The 25,579-nt window shown below is 40.1% G+C and overlaps 1 protein-coding gene across 1 annotated transcript; it reads left to right on the top strand.

Moving 5' to 3' along the window:
* The first annotated feature begins 693 nt into the window (after positions 1–693).
* Positions 694–15,199, top strand: RAB33B (RAB33B, member RAS oncogene family). Its single transcript, XM_030313037.1, has 2 exons — positions 694–1,033; positions 14,051–15,199. The coding sequence occupies exons 1-2, from the start codon at positions 785–787 to the stop codon at positions 14,489–14,491; spliced, it is 690 nt and encodes a 229-aa protein (XP_030168897.1). The 5' UTR covers positions 694–784; the 3' UTR covers positions 14,492–15,199.
* The last annotated feature ends 10,380 nt before the right edge of the window (positions 15,200–25,579 follow it).

Raw genomic sequence — 25,579 nt, 5'->3', positions numbered from 1 at the left:
GCGACCGGGAGCTCGTCCCCAAGCGCATCTCGCGACGGGCGGCCTCTTGGCGGCGCCTCACGCCCCACCCCCTCCAGTCCTTATCGCTGTCCCAACTCGCGGGGTCCAGAGAGTCCGGAGGAGGCAGGGGGTACAGCTGACACCACAACCTCCCAGCTGCAAGCCAAGGGAACTCGCTTCCACCTCCAAGTCCGGGGAATCCCCAACGACGTCGACTACAACGCCGAACTCGCCATCCCAGCCTTCCGAAGACTTCACAGCCCCTCACCAGGCACCCGTTGAAGGCGGCTCTTCGGCCCTCTCGCGAGAGAGTGCCTGGTGGTACCTCCTTCCTCAGCTGTCTTTCTCTCCCCGCCCCCAGAGTGATTGCGCGGCTTCCTCCGGAGGGCGGGAGCCTTAGACGTGGCGGGGCCGGGCCAGCCTGGCTGCCGGGCCTGGGGCGCTCTGCTTGGCCGCTCGGCTCACTTGGCCGCTTGGCTGGCCCTCCGCACCCGCCGTCCAGCCCCCGGCCGGTCCCCTGCCTTTCCAGGTAGACGGCCCGAGTAACGGCGGGGTGGAGCCGCGGGCCAGGTGGGAGGAGCAGTGAGCCCGGGCTGGTGGGCGCCACACCTGCGCGGGGCCGGGGCGGGAAGGTGCGCACGCGCGTTGCCGGGCTGGAGGGCGGTGGCTCCTGCGACGCTGCGCAGCCGAGCCGGCCGGCTGGGCGCGCTCGCTCGCGGTGGCGTAATCTCTCAGCCTTTCTGCGTCTCCTTTCCTCCGCCTCACTTTGGGGCGGGTCCGGAGAATGGCTTCGGAGATGGAGTCGTCTCTCGAGGCAAGCTTCACGTCCAGCGGTGCGGTGTCAGGGGCTTCAGTATTTCTGCCTCCGGCTCGCTCCCGTATCTTCAAGATAATCGTGATCGGTGACTCCAATGTGGGCAAGACGTGCCTGACCTACCGCTTCTGCGCCGGCCGCTTCCCGGACCGCACCGAGGCTACTATCGGGGTGGATTTCCGAGAACGAGCGGTGGAGATTGATGGGGAGCGCATCAAGGTGAGCGGATGGGGGACTGTCAGGGAGGAAGGACGCCCTGGGGTGACAGTTCCCAACCCCACTGTGGGTTAATCGCTGGCCGTGTGCGAGGTGTGCGCTCCGTTTTTTCTCAAGCCGATGTAGAGATTGGAGTTGGGGATTGGAAGGATTTATCTATAACAAACTTATAAGGCAGTGCTCCGCAAACTTTAATGCCCCGCGATTTACCTGGGCAACTTGTGTTTTTTTTAAAAATGCAGATTCTAATTTGGTACGGAATCAAGTGATGCAGATACAACTAGTCCATGAACCATACCTTGAGAAGCAAGAGTGTAGAAGGTATCCATTGGCAGTGTCTCCTGTGTTGGGAGTCAGTGAAGTAAGACCGAAGGAAAAAATGAAATTTCTCAAGCATGGAAAAGTCGTTTAATAAATATTACTTATTAAACAGGCATCTGAGCACTGCCCTAGACATTGTGGAAGTAAAACCTTGTTGCCCTTGAGGAAGTAGTTAGGTATTCTCTTGCATGCAGTTTTGCCACAGAAGTTTCTGTATGACATTGACTTGTTTAGAAGAATCTGTTTTCCTGCAGAAACATTCTATACATGACAGTTCCTACTTGGTTTGCCAAAAACGCATTCTTGGTGCCACCCTCTCCCAGTTCTTAATTCAGACCCCAGGAAAAGCTCTGCCTTCCGTATATTGCATTTACTTATTTGCTTTAAATTAAGATGTTCATCTTTACCTCGGTCCCCCTGGGGGGGAGGGGATAGATTCATGTCTTCATTCTTTCCCTCACATCCTTGAGGCGAGAACAATTTATTTGTTCTCTAACCACTGCCCTTCCCCACCATCCTCAAAGGGGTTTAAATGCTAATGATGTAAAGGAGAAATTGGATTGAAAAGAAATCAGCCTTCTATAGGTCCTTTTGCCTTTTAGTTTTTACTTTAATTTTTTATCATCCCATTCAGGTTGCCAGTGGTGGTCCTTTGGGTATACTGTAATAGGGAGTTAAGAAAGACCTGTATGCATTACAGAGGAAAAGACCTGGTAAGAAGAGACTGAATATTTTTCATCAGAATTAGGTTGGGCCCAGAAGCCTGGGGGTGTGGAAGATATTGGGGCTTCTGAAGTTAGAGAGAGGTTAGCTGGGGAAAAACAGAAGTCCTGGGAGAGAGTGCATGGGCTTTGGAGCCCAACTGGCTCGGCTCAGATCTGAACCTATGAAAGGGTAAGGATGGGCTATGTGTCCTCAGAAGGGTGACCGTGTTTGCTCAAGACTGTCCCAGTTTTAAAATGAAGTCTCACATCCCAGGAACCCCCTCAGTCTCAGGCGAACTGGGGTGGTTGGTTACTGTAGTCCTTAGGTTGCTTAATCTTTCAGAGACCATTTTCTCTTCTGAAAAATTGGGATAATGCCATAAGAGATTAGATGAGAACATATAGGAAGCACCTGATTTACAGCTGATAATCTTAAGATGATTCTTCTCTGGTGGCTTTACATCATTGTTCCTCTTTGGCACAGTCATTTTTGTGGCTGTGCATCCAGAGTGTGAAGCACAGATAAAGTAGGGCATATGCAAAAGGTGAGAGAAATTCCCCCAAAAGCATGATTTTAAAGAAATAAGTAGAGGGAATGGAGGCAGGAGAGGAGTTGGGAATTTCCTTCCTTACCTACTTTTGGGTTGCCATTTGTACTTTAACATCTCAGATGAATCAGGTGCAAATTTAAGTGGTATTTATATTGAAAAAATACAAAACATGTCTAGTGTCTAAGTTGAATACTTAACTACTGGGGTAAGTGATGGCAGTCATAAGTGAACCAGAACCATAAATGGATGAATCTGAGAGCCAGAGTTTATTCTTCTGGTTAAGAGAAGTATGATAGGGTGCCTGGGTGGCTCAGTTGGTTGAGTGTCCAACTTCAGCTCACGGTTCTCACAGTTCTTGATCTCATGGTTTGTGAGTTCAAGCCCCACGTGGGGCTCACTGCTGTCAGCACAGAGCCAGCTTTGGATCCTCTGTCCCCCTCTGTCTCTGCCCCTTCCCTGCTCATGCTCTCTCTTTCAAGGGTAAATAAGCATATTAAAAAAAAAAAAAGATATTAAAGGAAAAAAAAAGAGGAATAAGGAGAAAACATTTTTTTTTCTGGGATTATTCCTCCTGAGCTTCAGCTTAACCTGTTTGGTTGGTAGAGGCCTGGAAACAGTTCCTTTTTCTTCTTTCTAAGGCCTTAGCCATTGACTTGTACCTCCAACTTTTAAGACTTGAAAGATTTCTTTTGTGGTCGAAAAAGACACTTACAGAAATACTCTTTTTAAAAATGCTTTTGAAATGTTTATTTATTTTTGAGAGAGAGAGAGACAGAGACAGAACATGAGCAGGGGAAGTGCAGAGGGAGGAAGACACAGAATCTGAAGCAGGCTCCAGGCTCTGAGCTGTCAGCACAGAGCCCAATGTGGGGCTTGAACTCACAGACCTTGAGATCATGATCTGAGCTGAAATCGGACGCCCAACCAACTGAGCTACCCAGGTGCCCCCCTTACAGAAATATTCTGAGATTTCTGTAGTAGAAAAGGATAGGACTATATTGGACATTTTTTTCCCCAAAGCTTTAAGAAACACAGACATTGCAACGCAGCCATATGTTATATATTGGACATTTTTTAAAAAACACTTTTAGTGTCTTAAAAAAAACTGAAGTGAATGTAGAATTATGTCATGTGCTGCTCCTGCTTTTTCTTTGTTAATCTGCAATACATCTTAAGTGCTGCTGAAATGTTCATACGTATTTTCTCTTTGGAAAATTTTTAGCCTGATCTGAAATGACATGTCTTTTCATTTTTCATCTTCAATCGAAAGCTGGAAAGCTTTATGTTACTTTACTGATAAAATGATATTCTAGACATTTTTATTTGGTAAAAGTGAGGTATTGTGTTGAATGTTTCTAATTCCGGACTAGAAGTTTTTCAGAGAGTGTGTCTTATGGCAGTGCCCTTTCAGTTAAAATGTTTTGTGAAATGTAACAAAGTCTATATTTGTTAATCTGTTTCTAAGTACTATATATGTATGGTTGGAAGAGCAGAATCTTGTTTGCAGAATTTTTGAAGTTGAATAAAATTATAAACCGAATTCCTTAAATAAAAATACATTTGATTTTTAAATTAAGACTCAACCCTAATCCTTATGCTCCATCCTTGTAATGTGTATCCCCATCATACCTAGCTGTGTTCCTTTCATACAAGCATTTTACAGCGAGACACCAGCGGAATCATTAAAGCCTCATGTTGCATTTGGTCCATCTTCTCACTAGGGGGCAGCAGTTTCTATTTGAACATTGGGATGGCTTCCTTTACAGAGGTATGACATTTTGCCATGTTAAATACAAGATGTTAATATTAACTAAAGGAAAATAATCAGTACCTCTCCCCCATTGGTACAACAAACATTTAATGAGTGATTGCATGAAAGATGACATTTTTGTTAGTCACAAGAATTATGATACACTGTAGGGGTTGGCAAATTATGCTTGAGGGCTAGATATGGTCTGCTGCCTATTTTTACGTGGCCTGCAAGCTAAGAATGATTTTTACTTTTTTTATTTTTTTATTTTATTATTTTTTAAGTTTTTAAATTTATGTTGAGAGCGGGGGAGGGGCAGAGAGGAGAGAGAGAATCCCAAGCAGACTCTGCATTGTTGGCCCAGAACCCAGCAGCATGAACCCATGAACCATGAGATCATGACCTGAGCTGAAATCAAGAGTCGGACGCTTAACCCCGATTTTTACTTTTTTAAATGGTTGGGGGGAAAAATCATAAGAATATGGTTTTATGACAGGTGAAAATTATGTGAAACTCTGATTTTAGAGTTTGTAAACAAAGTATTGCAACACAGCTATGCTCGTGTCTGCATTTTGGGCTTGCTTTTGTGCTCTAGTGGCAGAGAGGAGTGGTTGTGACAGAGATGTTAGCCCCACACAACCTAAGATACTCACTGTTTTGACCTTTTACGGAAAGAGTTTGCTAACCCTGATATAGTGCATAAATGAATTACTGTCCTAGATTAGGATAAGATTTATATACCTAAAAAGGTGACCAGCAAAACCAGGTGAAGAATGAGTGCCGAGTTATTGTTTGGGTGTGGGTGGAGGAATCCTTTGTGCTTGGGGTGCTAGGTGCAGTCCCACTGGGGGGGGGGGTGGGTTTTCTGATAAGGACCATTAGCAGGATGCTCCCGTGGGATCAGAGGTTCTTGTGGAAAGGTGGCAAGTGAGAAGAATATGCAGGTATTGGTAGCAACGTTTGTGAAGAGTTTGAAAAAGAAAGCTGAAGAGTCAACTTCAGGTGCTCCTGGGTGGCTCAATCGGGTAAGCATCCAACTTTGGCTCAGGTCATGATTTCAAAGTTTATGAGTTTGAGCCCCGCATCGGGCTCTCTGCTGTCAGCATAGAGCCTGCAGATCCTCTGTCTCCCCACCGCCCTCCCCCCCCCCACTGCCCCTAACCCAAACTCACGCGTGCACACAGACTCAAAAATTAATAAACATTAAAAAAATTATTTAAAAAAAGAGTCTAGACTTTATTTTGTATGCATAGCAAAAAGTCCAGGTGTTTTAGGAAGATAAATGTGGCAGCAATTGAGAGTGAATCTAGAATAAGATACAGTTTGCCCCCTGACCTGGTTTTCTATCTACATTCTCTCCCTTGGTAGTCTCTCAGTGTCAGCTGTCACATCCGTGGAGATAACTTCCAAATCTTTGTCTAGCCCACCTCTCTCCCTGTCTTACTGTGCATTTCCTACTGTCTTCTAGACATGGCTATTTGGATCATCTCTCCTTCGCCTAGAATGTCTGAAGTGAGTTCATCTTCCCTGGCAAATCTGTTTATCCTGTTTCTCCCCACATCACCTAGGTTGTCATGATGGCGTCCCTCCTCATCTTCGCAGCCTTGTCCCCTTTCTTTTGCTCTCTAAATCCAGCTGGGTCTCTACATGCATGATTCTGTAATCCATCCTTTCTTCAAAATCCTAGTTTTAAAAATCCCTCTGGTCTGTTGCAGCAGCTCAACTCATCTCCCATGGCCAGTCTTCAGTGAACCTGTTTTATACATTGTTGCCAAAATGCCAGATTAGCGTTGCACTCTAGGGAGATTAATGTTCTCTGCCTCAGATGCCCTGGGTAGTTCTCCACTATATTGTAAAATTCCAACTTTTAAAATTAACGTAGGACTTCCTTCCTTTTGCTCCAGACTGCCTTTCAGACTTTTTTTCCCATTAATTTCCTTCAAGTACCCTAAATTCCAGCCACTTGTTTGCTGATCCCTATGTTTTCCCCTTGCATGCCCCACTGCTTGCCTGCAACATTCCCTCTGCCCATATTTCACCACATGTAATTCTTCCCTATTCAACTCAGTGTGTCTGTCAAAAATATCACACCCCTCCTTCTCCATTCTATTTCTTCCTTCTATGAATTCCCTTTAGCAATTTACCTGAGACTTTAAATTATCTCTTTCCTCATTGTATTATGTAGGTGTTTCTTCCTCTTTTATTAAGTCTTACTCAGTCTTAGAGCAGGATCCATGTCTGGAAATGCCGTAGACTTTTTCGAATGTCTAGCCCCGTTTCTAAACTATGGCATACTCAGGGAATACATGTTGAATGTATGGAAACAAGGAGATCAGATGGTAAGCTACTCTGGAACTCTAGAATTGAGGTGATAAGGGAAACTAATAGAAATTTGGTAGCTGATCAAAGAAGGAAGATCATTTGGATTAATACTTTTATCATTTTCAGTCAGGCAAAAACAGTATTAAATCAGTTTAGACAGATCATCTTTCATTTTGGTGATAATACTACTAAAAAAACTTTCATCAACAATAAGAATCTACTGTTAGTTTTTTGCAAATAATAAGGTTGAAATTTTTGTTGGAACTTCTATTGGAATTTAAAGTAGAGATTTTTGAAATATTATTGAAATATGTTTCATGTTCATATAATGTTTAAAATGGGAGTAATATCTATGGGAGCATGCATTAGCCATTTTCCATAAAACATTAACTATTTTTTTAATGTTTATTTTTGAGAGAGAGAGACAGCATGAGTGGGGGAAGGGCCGAGAGAGACAGAGAGAGAGAGAGAGAGAGTGAGTGAGTGAAGGAGACACAGAATCCAAAGTAGGCCCCAGGATCTGAGCTGTCAGCACAGAGTGTGACATGGGGCTCGAACCCACAAACTGCAAGATCATGACCTGAGCCAAAACCGGATACTTAACCGACTGAGCCACCCACATGCCCCTAAAATATTAACTATTAAATTGGGAAAAATTGCTCTGAAAATACTTCCTAATTAAACCAGACAAAAGTGTGTCACTTCTTTAGTTTCCTAAGTGTTATTCTCCTTTGTTAAACACTGTGAACCACTCTACTCAAAGCTTAACCTCAAGACTTTTCTAAGCTATCATGGGGTTTGTTCTCTACCAAGTCTCTCCCCGTTGGTTTCTCTCTCTTTAGGTCAAACTTTGTTTTGCCCTTCATGGCTGACAGTGTTTGTCATCTGTCCTGTCCTTTCCTTTCTGAGTCTCTGACTGCTCTTCCCGCAGACCCTTTGCCCTCGCCTCATGTTCCATGCAGGCTTGCAGGCTGCAGACCGTGTGGCAGTGTGCCTTTGCCTGAGCTCTTGTGTCAGCAATTCTGTTAGGAAATTCTGAAGCTTCTTTTTAAATAATCCTTTGTAAGTGCCTCATTAACTTAGAAATTACTTTTATGGCTTTCCAGTAAAGTGTGAAGAGTTATTATTTCAGACCCCTTGTTTCCTGGAAGTCTTGATATGGTAGAATGCATGCTTTTGAACAAGATTGATGGGAAGCAGAGTACTGTTGAGGCAGGCCCATCCTAAAACAAACAAACGGTTTTCTTAGGAATAAACATCCTCATCATCACGTTTATTGAGGGCTTTTGCAGTTCTTTGAGGCAGGTCTAAATTCTGTGTAAGCATTAATTTTTTGTGTTTAGTTTGTTTTTATAGAAGTGGTTGCTTGTTATGAAAAACAAAAGTAGAAATAAAGGGGGAAGTTGCCTTAAAGACAGCTATGGTTAATGTGTTGGTATATTTCCTTGTGTGCTTTTCGTTTATTTACTTTAAACTTATAAATATTCTCTGCTTAAAACATTATAAGTCATTCTTCATTGATGAAATGGTTTTTGAATACCTGAGCTACAGGAAATGTTAAAAGAGAAAAGGTCAGCTGCAGTTTCCTTGGACAGCTTTTATATAGGTCATCCAAATTATTCCCCAAATACCTTTCTAAATGTTAAAGATACAGTTTGGTGTGGGTTTTTTTTTGATGACTCTAAAAAACTGAAATATAATTTAGGTACCATAAGATTTACCCTGTTAAAATATACAGTTTATTGGCTTTTAATATATTCACAAGGTTGTGCAACCATTATCACTATCTGCTTCCAGAACTCCAAAAAGAAACCCTGTACTCATTTTAACAGTCATTCCCCATTCTTACCCTACCCTCACCACCAGTCTACTTTCTGTCTCTGTGGATTTGCCTCTACTGGACATTTCATATAAAGAGAATCTTATAACATGTGGCCTGTGGTGTCTGGCTTCTTTCACTTAGGATAGTGTTTTCAAGGTTCATCCGTGTTGTAGCATGTATCAATACTTCATTCCTTTATTTTAATTTTTTAATGTGTATTTATTTTTGAGAGAGAGACAGAGCATGAGTAGGGGAGGAGCAGAGAAAAAGGGAGACAGAGAATCCAAAGCAGGCTGCAGGCTCTGAGCTGTCAGCACAGAGCCCAACGCGGGGCTCGAACCCAACGAGCCATGAGATCATGACCTGAGCCGAAGTTGGATGTTTACCTGCCTGAGCCACCCAGGTGTCTCAGTACTTTATTCCTTTTTATGGCTGAGTAATATTCTATCATATGGACATTTTGTTTATTCTTTCATCAGTTGATGGATATTTGGGTTGGTTCTACCTTTTAGCTATTACAAATACTGCTGCTATGAACATTTGTGTACAAGTTTTTATGTGAGCATATCTTTTCAGTTCTCTCATATACACATGGGAGTGGAAGTGCTGGGTCACATGGCAACTCTCTCTTTTTTAAAATAATTTATTTGGGGCGCCTGGGTGGCGCAGTCGGTTAAGCGTCCGACTTCAGCCAGGTCACGATCTCGCGGTCTGTGGGTTCGAGCCCCGCGTCGGGCTCTGGGCTGATGGCTCAGAGCCTGGAGCCTGTTTCCGATTCTGTGTCTCCCTCTCTCTCTGCCCCTCCCCCGTTCATGCTCTGTCTCTCTCTGTCCCAAAAATAAATAAACGTTGAAAAAAAAAATTAAAAAAAATAAAAAAATAAAAAAATAAAATAATTTATTAAAGTGAAATTCAAATAAAAAATTAACCATTTTAAAGTAAACAGTTCATTGACATTTAGTAGATTGGTAATGTTGCATAACCACACCTCTGTCTAGTTTCAAAATATTTCAATCACTCTGAAGTAAAACCCCTCACCCTGAACAGTTTCTCCCCATTTCCCAGCCCTGGCAACCACCAAGTCTGTGTTCCATCTCTATGGATTTTTCTATTTGGGAAATTTTGTATAAATGGAACCACAGAATATATGTCTGGCCTCTTTCACTTAGTGTATTCTGGAGGTTCACCTTTGTTGTAGCAAATATCAGTACTTTATTCCTTTTTATGGGTAAGTAATAGTCCAACTTTTTGAGGAACGGCCAAACTGTTTTCTAAAGTGGCTGTTCTATTTTATATCCCCGCCAGCAATGTATGAAGGTTCCAATTTTTCTACATCTTCCAACACTTGTTATTGGCCATTTTTTGTTGTTGTTGTTTTTTAATGGCCATCTTAATGTGAATGTAAAATGGTGTTTCATTTGTTTTTGATTTGCATTTCCTTGATTGCTAATGATGTTGAACATCTTTTTATGTGCTTATTGGCCATTTGTATATTTTCTTTGGAGAAATGTCTGTGCAGATTCTTTGTTAATTTTTTAATTGGGTTACCTGTCCTTTTATTATTGAGTTGTGAAAGATATTAAGTATTCTGAATAGTAGACCCCTGTCACACATATTATTTGCAGGTATTTTCTCCCATTTTGTAAGTTGTCTTTTCACTTTCTTGATAATATAATTTGAAACACAAACGTTTTTAATTTTGATGAAGTCCAATTTATTTTTTCTTTGATTGCTTGTGCTTTAAATATCATTGTCTAACCTGGTGGTCACAAATATTTATCCCTGTGTTTTCTTCTAAGAATTTTATAGTTTCAGCTCTTACATTTAGGTTTTTTATCCATTTTGAATAAGTTTTTATATATGGTGTGAGGTTGGGGGTCCAACCTCATTTTTTGTATGTTGTCCCAGCACTATTTGTTAAAACAACTATTCTTTCCCCTGTTGAATTGTCTTGGCACTTTTGTTGAAAATCAATTGACCGCAGATACATGGATTTATTTCTGGACTCTCAGTTTTGTTCTGTTGATCTATATGCCTAGTCTTACTCTAGTAGCACAAAGTCTTTATTATTGTAGCTTTGTTTAATAAGTTTTGACAGCTATCGTTTGAAGCATTTTTAATTGTTTGTTGAGTGTTTTTATTCTTAACCTGTTAGTTGAGATAAAAAAGTTGTATTTTTTTAAAAGAAAAGTTGTATTTTTAAAGAATTATACATTTACTTTATTAGCTCTTTGCATACACAGTGTAGCTAGTCTATTAATACTTATTTTTTTAGGTCTGAAACTAAACTTTGCTTTCACCGTTGAAGAAGCCAAGGTCTAGAGGTAAAATAGTCACCTACTGGCACATAGTTGGCATTGAATAAATAATCGTTGATTTAAACAGTTTAGTTGTTAGTAGTTATTAATTTGCTTTGCTGACAACTGTTTGCTTCTATCTCTGACTTATATGACACTAAGTCTTCATGGCCTATCTGCCAGTTACGTTGCTTACATCACGAAGGGGGTATTTTATAATAATTTATTTTGTGACATCTCTAGGAATGTATTGAGGCAAAACCTTGTGATTTGATGAGTAAATTACCCGTTGAGTGTAAGGGGTAAAGGTTTTAAAGAGTGTACATGGTAAGTAATTTTACGATGCCATTTAGCTACATATAAGAGAAGTTCAGCTATAATGATTTAACCGTGTAAGGTTTTATTTTTCTCATGGAATAAGGAGACCAGAGGCAGCAGTCTGTATGATGGTACTGTGTGATTCCAGGTCTGTGTAGACTTCCGCCATTCTTGTGTGTGGCTTTCTTCTCCACGGAGGCTCATACAATAGTTGCTGAACCTCCAGTCATTATATCCCATTCCAGGCAGAAAGGGTATGGTGAGAGAGGTGCAAAAGGCACGTGCCCAGTGCTCCTATCTTTTTTTTTTTTAAATTTTTTTTTTTAACGTTTATTTATTTTTGAGACAGAGAGAGACAGAGCATGAATAGGGGAGGGGCAGAGAGAGAGGGAGACACAGAATCAGAAGCAGGCTCCAGGCTCTGAGCCATCAGCCCAGAGCCCAACGCGGGGCTCGAACTCACGGACCGTGAAATCGTGACCTGAGCCGAAGTCGGACGCTCAACCGACTGAGCCACCCAGGTGCCCCAATCTTTTTTTTTTTTTTAATCACACATCTGTAGTTTTCCTGGAAAATCCCAATGAAAGACTGTCTACAAATTATTGGCTAGAACTATGTGATTTGGCCTCCCTTAGTTCTAGAAGAGCCTGAGAAATCAAGTTTGTAGAGTACTTTATATTTCTGCCTAGAGCAAAATTTGGTTTATGTTAATTAGAAAGGGAGAATATTAAGGAAATGGAGAAATTTGGTCTCAAAAAGAACTGCTAGGGGCACCTGGGGAGCTCAGTCTGTTGAGCGTCTGACTTTGGCTCAGGTCATGATTTCTCAATTCGTGAGTTCGAGCCCCACATCAGACTGCTGCGGTCAGTCTGTCAGCACAGAGCCCGCTTTGTATCCTCTGTCCTCCTTTCTCTGCCTCTCCCCTGCTTGCACTCTCCCCAAAATAAACAAATACTTAAAAGAAAAATTAACTACCAAAAAAAAAAAAAAAAAACCTGATAAAAATTAGGGTAGCATGGGAGTGCATGGCTGACCCAGAAGAGCACACGACTCTTGATCTCAGGGTTGTGAGTTCAAGCCCCACATTGGGTGCAGAGATTAAAAAAAAAAAAAAACAACTTAAGAAAATTAAGATACCATGGAAGAGATTGGTGACCAATATTTTCATCCCTAATCACACTTTTAAGGTGTATTTATTCATTCATTACATCTTAATTGAGCACTTACTATATGTCGCCATATCCTGAGCAATTTGTATCTTGTATTCTACTTACTTTTTGGGCCATCTGCAGAATCTCCTCATTTTCCTCTACTTTGGTGTTGCTTTGTGAGAAATCACCAGTTTAGGCTTCCAGTCCATACCGTGAACATTTATAAATAGTACAAGTCTGTCGATCAAAAGTCATCTAATAAGCAAAGGGGTGCTTGGGTGGCTCAGTTGGTTAAGTGTCGATGTTGGCTCAGGTCATGATCTCTCGGTTCGTAAGTTTGGGCCCCGTGTCAGACTGTGCCTACAGCTCAGAGCCTGGAGCCTGCTTTGCATTCTGTGTCTCCCTCTCTCTCTGCCCCTTCCCCACTCATGCTCTGTCCCTCTCTCACTCTCAAAAATAAAAAAACAAACATTAAAAAATTTAAAAAGAAAGTTATCTAAGCAAATTGACCTCTAGTCTTTTCCACTGAGATCAGTATCCTCATCATTTAACTTCTTTAGGCAGTAAACAAAGGTAAGGTAATTCAGTATTTTAAGATAATTATAACACATGACTTATATTTAGCTTTAGATATTATTTTCCTCAACTCCCCCATATTTGGACTGGGAGATATTGGAATAGTCTTGTTGGTTGAGATGTTTAGGTTAAATAAGTGATTTTCTAGCCTTTTATAATTTTCAAGGAGGATTTTGTATTTATATTACATATATATATACAATCTATATTATGTATAAATTGTATATATAATATATACATGTATATATATATATATATATATACACACACACACACACACATATATATAGTGTGGGGACTAGACCTAATGACTCTTAGTATCTGTCCTAAGTCTATTTTTTTTTTTTTAATTTTTTTTTTTTTAACGTTTATTTATTTTTGAGACAGAGAGAGACAGAGCATGAACGGGGGAGGGTCAGAGAGAGAGGGAGACACAGAATCTGAAACAGGCTCCAGGCTCTGAGCTGTCAGCACAGAGCCCGACGCGGGGCTCGAACTCACGGACCGCGAGATCATGACCTGAGCTGAAGTCGGCCGCTCAACCGACTGAGCCACCTAGGCGCCCCTTAACTCTTCCACTTTTTTTTTTTTTTTTTTTTTTTTTTTTCAACGTTTTTACTTTTATTTTTGGGACAGAGAGAGAGACAGAGCATGAACGGGGGAGGGGCAGAGAGAGAGGGAGACACAGAATCGGAAACAGGCTCCAGGCTCCGAGCCATCCGCCCAGAGCCTGACGCGGGGCTCGAACTCACGGACCGCGAGATCGTGACCTGGCTGAAGTCGGACGCTTAACCGACTGAGCCACCCAGGCGCCCCCTAAGTCTATTTTAAAGTTAGTCTGGTGAAAGGTAGAGAAGGGCATATGGTAACCAAATTTACAGGGATTAGACAGTTAACGTGTTTGTTAAAACCTGGTATATTTTTATTTAATATTTTAGAATCAGTTTTTGAGGTAAATTTCCTCCAGACAAATTTAACTTACTGAAATTTAAATGCTAAATTGAAATATTTGTTCTGATACTTGCATTAATTATGAGGTAATTAGTGACATGAAATCTGGATCCCATAAGTTACACTGAAAAGGCATTATGGAAGGGAACAAAGTAATGTAAGTGAAGACGTACTAAAGACCATGCAGAGTTGATTAAAATTTTCAATATGTATAATTGGGATGAAATGTTCAGTTTTCTCTCCTTTTTCACTTTCAGATCCAGTTATGGGACACAGCAGGACAAGAACGATTTAGAAAGAGCATGGTACAGCACTACTACAGAAATGTACATGCTGTTGTCTTCGTGTATGATATGACCAACATGGCTAGTTTTCATAGCCTACCATCTTGGATAGAAGAATGCAAACAACATTTGCTAGCCAGTGACATACCACGGATTCTCGTTGGAAATAAATGTGACTTGAGAAGTGCCATTCAAGTACCTACAGACTTGGCACAGAAATTTGCTGACACACATAGTATGCCTTTGTTTGAAACCTCTGCGAAAAACCCCAATGATAATGACCATGTGGAAGCTATATTTATGACCTTGGCTCATAAACTTAAGAGCCACAAACCATTAATGCTTAGTCAACCCCCCGATAACGGAATTACTCTGAAGCCTGAACCAAAGCCTGCAATGACATGCTGGTGCTAAGTAACAGTCTTTATTATACTATCTAATTTTGACAAAAGAAATACTTTTGAAGTATGACAGTGATAAGTCATAAGATTTAATCTCAAGTATAATGGATCATCCTGACACTTTACTATTTATCATTGTCATGCTGATTTTTGTATTTTGTATCTACTTAATTAAGTTTGTCACTGTGACAACACAGGGAAAAAGTTGGTTTTCATGTGAGGTTGAAAATGAAGCAAATGTAGAATGAATCAGAACATTTTTCCATTGAGAACCCAAAGAAGGAGGCTTCAGATGAGAGCATGATAGTATTTTAGGAGTAAGTGATTGTTCAATCCTGTATTCATGGGATTGAAAAAAAAATTAAAGGTTTAGGACATACTTCCTAGGTGTGTCCTTTGAATAGGAAGTGTTCTCAATAGGATAAACCTGGTATTTGCCTCTGCCTATAGTTCTTTCTTTGTATTATTGATGTATTTAATTGCATTATTATTGGTACATTTTAGAGCCAAGACTTTATGTCGTTCCAGTGGGAGGAGAAGGCATGGAATGTTTTCTGGTTCTCAGTGCATAAAGAGTGACTTTTCCAATGATTCCAGATGCTTGATATTTCTAATCAGTATCAATCATATCTACAGAAGTCATTGTTACTTTTAAAAGAATAATTTGTTTTCTTACTAATTTCTGTTAAAATACACAAAAATAAGTCTGACTTTAATGAAAATGAAGTGAGGGGCGCCTGGGTGGCTCAGTCGGTTAAGCATCCGACTTCAGCTCAGGTCATGATCTTGCGGTCCGTGAGTTCGAGCCCCATGTCGGGCTCTGTGCTGACCGCTCAGAGCCTGGAGCCTGTTTCAGATTCTGTGTCTCCCTCTCTCTCTGACCCTCCCCCATTCATGCTCTGTCTCTCTCTGTCTCAAAAATAAACATAAAAAAAAAAAAAGAAAATGAAGTGACAAAATAAGGTGCTTTATATTTTATTTTGATATCTTTAGTGAAAAACCAATTGAAAACATTTGAGGAGTTGTAACTTGGGAGGAAAATAGTTAAACGTGGTTCCTGGCTACCACAGGAGACCTATTCTTAGCTCTTCGTAATTTCAGGCTCTATATCTGGCATAGTATCTCTTGTTCTCTTCCACAGTCAGTTAATTTAATAACCAAAGGTTGAATTAACAACTCAACTTCTATTTGGAGTGTAGCTCTGAAGGCATACCTCTAATTGCTATGAGTCTACATATATTTCTGTAATAGTATTGTGTTACAGTATATCAGTTTTTTAAATCTTTAAATTTTATGGTCACAACAAACTATTCCTCCTCAGTATGAAAAATAAATTAAATATTGAAAAATACCTTGTCTCTCTCCCTCAGTTGTGGAAAGAATAGTTCAAGAAGTTTTTTTTTTACCCTAAATACTTTTATTTTGAGTTTGAGACTTTGCACATTGAAAATAGTAAGCTTGCATATAAAGCTATTAAATGAATGGAATGTAAGCCATGAACTTTGAAGGGTGTACATTCACTGATTCTGATAGATTGCCGTCCTTGATAATTCTAGAGGTAATTAAGCCAAAAGATGATTGTACTTAGAATATTTTCAGAACGTGGTAAATCAATGAACTATGTTATCTAGTGTAGTTTAGGATTTTTGTTTAATCATTATGGTGATCCTAACTGGATAATCTAATTAGAAAAACAAGATAATTCTATTAAATGAAATAACTGAAAGTAATAATTTTAGAAAATAATTACTCAATTTTAAATATTAGAGCTTAAGGAAAAACAGGTTGGCTTTATCTGTGTCTAGGGAGATTAATCCACTTTCTTATCTTGCTAGAATTAAAAATGGTTTGAATTTAATGTTGCTTTGTAACTATTTTTATAGTAAAACAATGACAACTGTGCTAATTGTGGTGGGTGTAGCAGTTTTTTAAAGAAGGGAATCTGTTTATTGCTTTTAAAACATTTTCTGAAGTGTGGGAAGAAAGTTTACAAACTTTCCACACACATTTCTGTTTTTAAGTGCTGTTAATAATGGTTAAAAAAAATTATTTAACTTTATTTCTTTTTTTAAGAACTTAGTAACAGGTATCCTTTACAGTTCTGTGAAAGGACTTAGTTTTTCACTTTAATATTTATTAATTTTGAAATATTTGTATCTCATTTGTAATGATTTACTGTTTTAATTTTTTCTACATGTGTTTTTATTTTTTAAAAGAGCATACTTATCAGTTGGGGGATAAAGCTTTTAGCTATTTTCCAAAATATTTATAAAACATTTCATTGTTGAGAAATCACTTCCAGAATGGTGGCTATCAAACAAATAATTACAAATTTTTAAAGCACAAGTCACACATTTTGTACCTCCTATGTGAATTTATTTTAACTGTGACCTTTAATTGAAAACATCAGATATGTTTTGGAAAAGTCTTAATTTGAGAACACTGAAGGAAGCTAATCCAGAATCTAATGTAGTTAGCTATTAATGATGATGCTTTATTGACAGTATATTGCTAATATGTTTCCTCACGAAATCTAAAGTTAAATAATTTCATTGTGGAATAGTGTCACTGTAATGTTTCCCTTACGAAGTTCAATAAACCAGGTTTGCCATAAAGAAATTGTGTTTTATTCCCTTTGTTTGGTTGTTAGGATGATTGCAGAATAAAACAAAAAAATTTGTTTTTTCCCCCTGGCCTCCAGGTAATTATACGTTAGTATAATACATTAGAAACAAAAACTAACCTATTGGAAATCTACTTGGAACTACATTTGGGGTTAAAGAACTTTTCAAAAAGGGGCACTAGGGTGGCTCAGTCAGTTAAACATCCGACTTCGGCTCAGGTGATGATCTCATGACGCACGAGTTCAAGCCCCACGTCGGGCTCTGTGCTGATGGCTCAGAGCCTGGAGTCTGCTTTGGATTCTATGTCTCCCTCTCTCTCTGCCCCTCCCCCACTTGAGCTCTGTCTGACTCTCTCAAAAATAAATAAACATTAATAAACAAATAAAAGACTTTTCAGTAAAAACCCTAAATATTAAAATTGGTTGATAGGGTAGGTTTCTACTTTGTATGGCTGAGTAATCAACTTATTTTAAGAACACTTCAGGGCAAACAGCAGATACTGTAAGAGTGATCAACATCTCTAGATCTTGAGGCAGAACAATTTAACAGAATGAATAATTATAAAATATATGAGAAAAAAGAGAAGGAAGTGCATTGTAGGTATAAGATTGCAATTTCTACATTCAAGTCACTGATTCAGGCCCTTTAGGAGAGTGTAGATGGGGACTTGGGGTCTCTGAAGTTGATACTACTTTACCTGGTCAGTTTATTTCACACATAAGTTATTCTTCTGTTGAAACAGAAAATTACATTCTTCATGAAAGACTGCTTTCTTAATCAGATATTAAAACAGTAAGTTGGTCAAGTCTTTCGGGGGCAAATTTGCAGAGCCTATGTAGCAAGAACTAATTGATTTGAATAATCTGATTTATCAAACATTTGTTAAGTACTTGCCATATGTTTTTCAGTTGTGTTGGGCATTGAGCTATGTAAACGAGTAAGACTATGTCCTTGAACTTATAAAATAATATATAAATGAGCGGGAATTCTATACGATAATATGGTAAATGTAATCAAGGAGACAACTACTTAGGACAATGAGCACAGAGAATGGAGCCATGTTTTGACTTTGATGCAGGGGAGTGAGTGCAGTTAAATGAAGGGCTGGTGAGAACAGTGGGAAACGAGGCTGTCAAGACAGGTTGTGGTTGAGCCGCCATGTTTTCATGTACTGGGTAGGGGGGTAGATGAGGACTGACTTTGGTGCAGGTATCAGAAACTCTGAACTAGCCTCGTAGCGGGGATTTATTGAGAAGGGTTTGACTTGTCCCACTGGACTCCAGGACAGGGATGCAGCTGGACTCAGAGAAAAGCTGGGATTGAGCACTCAGTTTCCTAACTCTGGGCTCAAGCTTCTCTGCACATCCTCATTCTCTCTCTTTTATAACTGGATTTCTCCCCTTTCCTGGTTCAGTTGGCAGAAAATGTGGACACTGATTGCTTCTGAACTTTTGTATGCTGCAGGCATTCAAAGAGAGATGAACTGATTATCAGTCCTGAGTCGATATTTCTGGAATGGACTGTTTTTGGCCTGGCTAGTGTTAGATACCCAGCCCAGGACCAATAGCCTAAAAGAAAAAAAAAAAAAAATCAACTAGATCATTTCCATATTTGGATATTTGGCGGGGCGGGGGCGGGGGGGGGATTTGGAGAAGGAAAGGAAAAAAGGATAGCCACATGAAAACATTTGAGCCTTACTATAAAGGCAATGGATAACTAAAGTGTTAAAGCAAAGTGGTGAGTGGGACCATCAGATTTATGCTAGAAATTCCAGTAGCAATGGGAAGGGTATGTGGGAATGGAGCCATGGTGGCCAGGTAGTTTACCATAAGAACCTAAAAAAGAGGTTTCACTGGGACATTGGCAAAAGAATATAGATTGGAGACGCTTCAGGGTTAAAATCCCCAGGAGTTGAAGACTAAATATAAGTTGTTAAGGCTAAGGTAATAAATTTAATTTCACAAAGCTGTTAGTATGGTTCTTCTCCAGAGCTACACACTGCATTCATGTATGTAGCTAGATGTTTTTAAAATGAATGTTTTTAGCCTTATTTTTTGGATTATTGTATTGCTTTACTTTGCCTATATCAAAAGTTTGATTCCTGTGATCTGTCATTTCTGTATGTATTTTTCAAAATTTTGAGTCAGATGAAACTTCTCATTTAAAATTATTAACTTAATACCCTGATGCTATTAGTTGTTTATAGTTTTTTAAAAAGTATTTATTTTTTTTAAGTTTACTTATTTATTTTGAGAGAGAGAGAGGGAGCGGGAGGGAGAGAGAGAATCCCAAGCAGGCTTTGCACTGTCAATGTGGAGCCCTACTCCAGGCTCAAACTCATGAACGGCGAGATCATGACCTGAGCTGAAACCAAGAGTCGGACACTCAACTGACAGAGTCACCCCAACCACCCCGGCACTTTGAAATAATTTAATTTTAATTAATTACAGCAGATTTTGTGTATTTTTCTTGGAGTCCTGGAGCATTCTTTAAGTACTAAAACAAACATTGAATTTTCATTTTGGTACTTATTCCATAGAATTAACAGAATATACAAAAGCATTTCATTACTTCTCTTGGCTCCTCAATCCTTTGAGAGTTTTATTTATCTATAAAATATGGCAAGGGCTTCTTTTTGATTAGATTTTCCACAGACAGTACATTCACATGGTTCAGGATTTGGACCATGTACAAACAAGTAAACAGTGAAGTCTCCTTCCCACTCCTCTCAGCCCCCTGGTTCTTCCATCACAAATAACCAGGATCATAAATTTGTTGTTGGTTTACATAACAACAAAATATCCTGAAGATGAGTTCATATTAAAATATATAGGCATCATTCTCACTTAGGCCTCATGGAATTCTTTTAGCCACAATTTATTTAGACAGCCCTCTCTATTGGTGGACATTTAGGTTGTTTCCAGTCTTTTGCTATTACAGACAACATTGAGATGAGTAATCTTTTACATAAATCACTTTGTATAAGTGTGAATATATCTGAAGGGCAAATTCCTAGAAGTGGCATTGCTAGATGAAAGGTCTATGCATTTGTGGGTGGGATTTCCTTTTTTTGAATTTTTTAATATTTATTCATTTTTGAGAGAGAGAGGGAGAGAGCGAGCCTGAGTGGGGGATGGGCAGAGAGAGGAGGCAGAGGATCCAAAGCAGGCTCCATGCTGACAGCAGTGAGCTTGATGTGGGGCTCCAACTCACGAACCGTGAGATCATGACCTGAGCTGAAGTCAGACGCTTGATCGACTGACCTACCCAGACACCCCGCCGGTGGAATTTCTAATTACCCTCCTCAGAGGTTGCACTGGCAATGAGAAGAGTCATTGTTTCCTTACACTCTCACCAACGCAGTCTGTTCTCAAAGTTTTTGATCTTTGCAGATCGATAGTGAAAATTTGCATTTCTCTTATTGTGAATAGGGTTGAACATCTTTTTAATAGTCATTTATATTTCCTTTTCTGTTGAATTGTCTGTTCATATCCTTTGTCCTTTTTTTTTTTTCTTTTTACTGATTTGTAGGAATACTTTATATATTGGGGAAATTAACTTTTTTGTGATAGGTGTTTTAAATCTTTTTTTCTAGTGTGCTCTTTGCCAATTGAATGTTTATAATGGTTTTGGCATGAATATAATAATTTTAATTTGTCAAACCTAACAGTCTTTTTTATGATTTTAGTTTTGTGTCCCAATTAGAAAAACCTGTGTTTCGGGATAAGAATTCTCACATGGTTTCTTTTCTTTTTTTTTTTTTAATATATGAAATTTATTGTCAAATTGGTTTCCATACAACACCTAGTGCTCATCCCAAAAGGTGCCCTCCTCAATACCCATCACCCACCCTCCCCTCCCTCCCACCCCCCATCAATCCTCAGTTTGTTCTCAGTTTTTAACAGTCTTATATGCTTTGGCTCTCTCCCACTCTAACCTCTTTTTTTTTTTTTTTCCTTCCCCTCCCCCATGGGTTCCTGTTAAGTTTCTCAGGATCCACATAAGAGTGAAACCATATGGTATCTGTCTTTCTCTGTATGGCTTATTTCACTTAGCATCACACTCTCCAGTTCCATCCACGTTGCTACAAAAGGCCATATTTCATTTTTTCTCATTGCCACGTAGTATTCCATTGTGTATATAAACCACATTTTCTTTATCCATTCATCAGTTGATGGACATTTAGGTTCTTTCCATAATTTGGCTATTGTTGAGAGTGCTGCTATAAACATTGGGGTACAAGTGCCCCTATGCATCAGTACTCCTGTATCCCTTGGATAAATTCCTAGCAGTGCTATTGCTGGGTCATAGGGTAGGTCTATTTTTAATTTTCTGAGGAACCTCCACACTGCTTTCCAGAGCGGCTGCACCAATTTGCATTCCCACCAACAGTGCAAGAGGGTTCCCGTTTCTCCACATCCTCTCCAGCATCTATAGTCTCCTGATTTGTTCATTTTGGCCACTCTGACTGGCGTGAGGTGATATCTGAGTGTGGTTTTGATTTGTATTTCCCTGATAAGGAGCGACGTTGAACATCTTTTCATGTGCCTGTTGGCCATCTGGATGTCTTCTTTAGAGAAGTGTCTATTCATGTTTTCTGCCCATTTCTTCACTGGGTTATTTGTTTTTCGGGTGTGGAGTTTGGTGAGCTCTTTATAGATTTTGGATACTAGCCCTTTGTCCGATATGTCATTTGCAAATATCTTTTCCCATTCCGTTGGTTGCCTTTTAGTTTTGTTGGTTGTTTCCTTTGCTGTGCAGAAGTTTTTTATCTTCATAAGGTCCCAGTAATTCACTTTTGCTTTTAATTCCCTTGCCTTTGGGGATGTGTCGAGTAAGAGATTGCTACGGCTGAGGTCAGAGAGTTCTTTTCCTGCTTTCTCCTCTAAGGTTTTGATGGTTTCCTGTCTCACATTCAGGTCCTTTATCCATTTTGAGTTTATTTTTGTGAATGGTGTGAGAAAGTGGTCTAGTTTCAACCTTCTGCATGTTGCTGTCCAGTTCTCCCAGCACCATTTGTTAAAGAGACTGTCTTTTTTCCATTGGATGTTCTTTCCTGCTTTGTCAAAGATGAGTTGGCCATACGTTTGTGGGTCTAGTTCTGGGGTTTCTATTCTATTCCATTGGTCTATGTGTCTGTTTTTGTGCCAATACCATGCTGTCTTGATGATGACAGCTTTGTAGTAGAGGCTAAAGTCTGGGATTGTGATGCCTCCTGCTTTGGTCTTCTTTCACATGGTTTCTTGTAGTACTTTTATAGTTTTTTTTTTTTTCCACGTATAAATGTTTGATCCATTTGAAATTTATTTCAGTGAAACATACGAGATGTGAATCCAACTTTTTCTTTTTAGATGACACCTACTCGGTCTAACACTGTGTTTTGAATAATCTATCCTTTCCCCTTGAACTTGAGGTGCCAACTTGGTTATTTCCTAAATTCTGTATGTATTTGGGCTTATTGCTGGATCTTCCCTGTTGTTCCATTCATCTACTTATTCATGTGCCATTTGTTTTAATAATTATAGGATATTATTTTAAAATCTGGTAGGATTAGTTCTGCTTTTATTATCTTTTTCCAAAGTTTTCATGGTTGTTGCTTATTTTTCCAACTCAGAATTAGTTTAAGATTGAAAGCCAAAACAACAAGAAAATCCTGCTAGTGTTTTTTATTAAATCTATGTTCAACTTTGAGGTTAAAGAGAATTGCTATCTTTATGCTTTGAGCCTTCCTGTTCAAGGTCATGTTGGGTCTTCCCATTTGTTCCACTGTTGTTTTGTATCCCTCTGGAGCAATTAGGGATTTTTTTCATACTGCTATTCCTCATCTCTTGAGAGGTTTATTTTTTTTTAATCTTTAAAATTTATTTATTTATTTAGTTATTTTTTACTTTCTATAATTTATTTATTTTTTATAATTTACATCCAAGTTAGCACATGGGGCAATAATAATTTCAGGAGTAGATTCCTTAAGCCCCTTACCCATTTAGCCCATTCCCCTCCCACAACCCCTCCAGCAACCCTCCGTTCCCCGTATTTAAGAGTCTCTGCCACAACACCTGGGCATTTCTCTTGGCTGCTGTTTTTCCTGTCTTTGTAGTGTCATAAACCAGACAAGAGGCACTCTTTAAGCCTTTGCCCTTATTCCTCTGTTTTTGTTTTTCCTGGCTGAACAGTCTTTCCCTTTATGATCTCCTCTTCAGAAGGCACTTGATTACCCAAACCTGCTTTGCAGGGCCTTGACTGCCCCTGAATTCTTTTAGAGGTACCAGTGACACACCCAATAAACATGGCCAAATCCAAATGCATAAACCTCCTCCCACAAACTTATATTTTCTCCTTTGTTTCCTCCAAACCTCCAGGTTCTACCTGAGGCTCCCCTTTCCTTCATCTCCCACATCTAGTCTCCCACCCAGATCTGTTGTTTGCACTGCCTTTTACCCTTGTGTTTTTTCTCTTCTTTCCGAGACACATCGCAGGTAGACCCCGCGGTCCCACCACATGGGGATTGAACCCCAGATATTCTAATGGTGAAATCTGTCACTGCCTCCATGTCCCCTCATCTTTAAAAGGGGCTGACAGGGGCCCCTGGGTGGTTCAGTCAGTTCAGCATCCAACTTCGGCTCAGGTGATGATCTCACATTCGTTGGTTTGAGTGCATCTAGTCTTGTTCTGACAGTGAAAAGCCTGCTTGGGATTCTCTGTCTCTGCCCCTCCCCACCCCTCTCAAAAATAAATAAACATTAAAAAACGTTTTTCAAAAGGGGGCTGACAATAACAAGATGGCCACTGTGTGAATGAAATGGGTTACTACTGTGTGATATCTATTGTTACAAAACAATGTTGTCCAAGACTTAGTAGATAAAACCACAATCACTTGTTGTCTCTCACTGTTGTGGTGGGTCAGGAATAGACAGTGGTCCAGCCAGGCAGTTCTGGCTTGGGTCTTTCTCAAGGCAGAGCAGGGGGGACCCTAGGCCCACACTTGGGCTGGCACAGCTGGTGCTCATCTGGCATCACTCTCTCTCTCTCTGGAATCTCTGCATGGTGGCCTCAAGGGAGCCAGGCTTCTTATACGGTGGCCAAGGACACCCAGACTAAGTGGCCCAAGACAAACCTGCAGAAGCCCTAGGGGGTTTCTAACTTAGCTCAGAAGTCCTGCCCTAGTCACAAAAACCTGCCTGGGCTTAAGGGGAGGAGATATAAACTCTGAGTGTGCATGGAGGCCTGTTAAGCTTGTGGACTTTAAAAAAAAAAAAAAAAATCACAGTGAGTGACCATAAAAATGTTTTATGCTATTTGGATGATTCAGTGGTTATCTCACGACACAGTAATTAAAAGACTTATCAAAGTGAAAGACGCACCACACATTTTTCTTTCACAAAGAGACGTGATCAAATTGTTGATCACTTCTATAGTACAAGCGTCTGAATGTATTTCATACCAAGAAATACATTTCCTACTTAATAGTTATTTTTAGGAACACCAACACCCTTAATCTCTCTTCCTAATTGCTGTTTGGAAATGTTTCCATCTGGTGTGCTTTTGTTTCTAAAGTCTTTGTCACCTGTAAAAATGCTATCTCAACATTTTGTTCCAACTGGTCTGGAGGGTTAAGCTTACACATTCCTTGCTTGCTGACCTAAACCCGGTAGTTTGTAGCAGAAGTAATCTACTTCCCTTGAGATCCCACAGACGCTGGCCTTGAGGAACAAAGAGCCAGACTTTCTGGAAGTTAAGGTCTGACGCACTTTAAAACAGCTGCCACTGGCCATGGTATCCTCAATAAAAGACACCTGGGAGCCTTGATTCTTGCATGGAAGTGGAGAGGGTGGGGAGTCTGGACTGCCTCACCAGGAGGCTGTTTATTGGGCTGCAGAAGTATCCTTTACTGAAACACCTGGGAGCCTTGATTACTGGCAGAGCAGAGTAATCTGGAAGCCTTGTCAAGTACAAATGATTAACTGTGGAGCACTAGTTTCTCTTGCAAGTAGCCCCCTCACCATTTCCTGTTACTTTCCCCTTAAAAGCCCCCTGCTTGGGGTGCCTGGGTGGCTCAGTTGGTTGAGCGTCTGACTTCAGGTTCAGTTCAAGAGTTTGAGCCCCACATTGGTTTCTGTGCTGACGGTTCAGAGCCCAGAACCTGCTTTGGATTCTGTGTCTCCCTCCCTCTCTGCCCCTCCCCTTCTTTCTCTCTCTCTCTCTCTCTCTCTCTCTCTCTCTCTCTCTCAAAAATAAATAAACGTATAAAAAAAAAATTAAAAGCCCTCTGCTTCACCTGGACTGAGAAGATGGTCTTTGGGATGTTAGTCTGTCATCTTCTTTAGTATTGGCTTTCAAGTGGCCAGCAGTCACTAAATTTGGACCTGGTCCTCTGTCCAGTAACTTTATTTATTCTATTCTATTTTAAGAGGGAGAGAGAGGGGGCACAAGTGAGAGAGGAGCAGAGAGAGAATGGGGAGGGGGGCAGAGGGGGGGAG

The sequence above is a fragment of the Lynx canadensis genome, chromosome B1, assembly GCF_007474595.2.
Source record: "Lynx canadensis isolate LIC74 chromosome B1, mLynCan4.pri.v2, whole genome shotgun sequence".
In the NCBI taxonomy this organism is placed as follows: Eukaryota; Metazoa; Chordata; class Mammalia; order Carnivora; family Felidae; genus Lynx; species Lynx canadensis.
The sequence above is the reverse complement of the archived record's forward strand: the minus strand, read 5'-3'. Positions and strand labels throughout refer to the sequence as shown.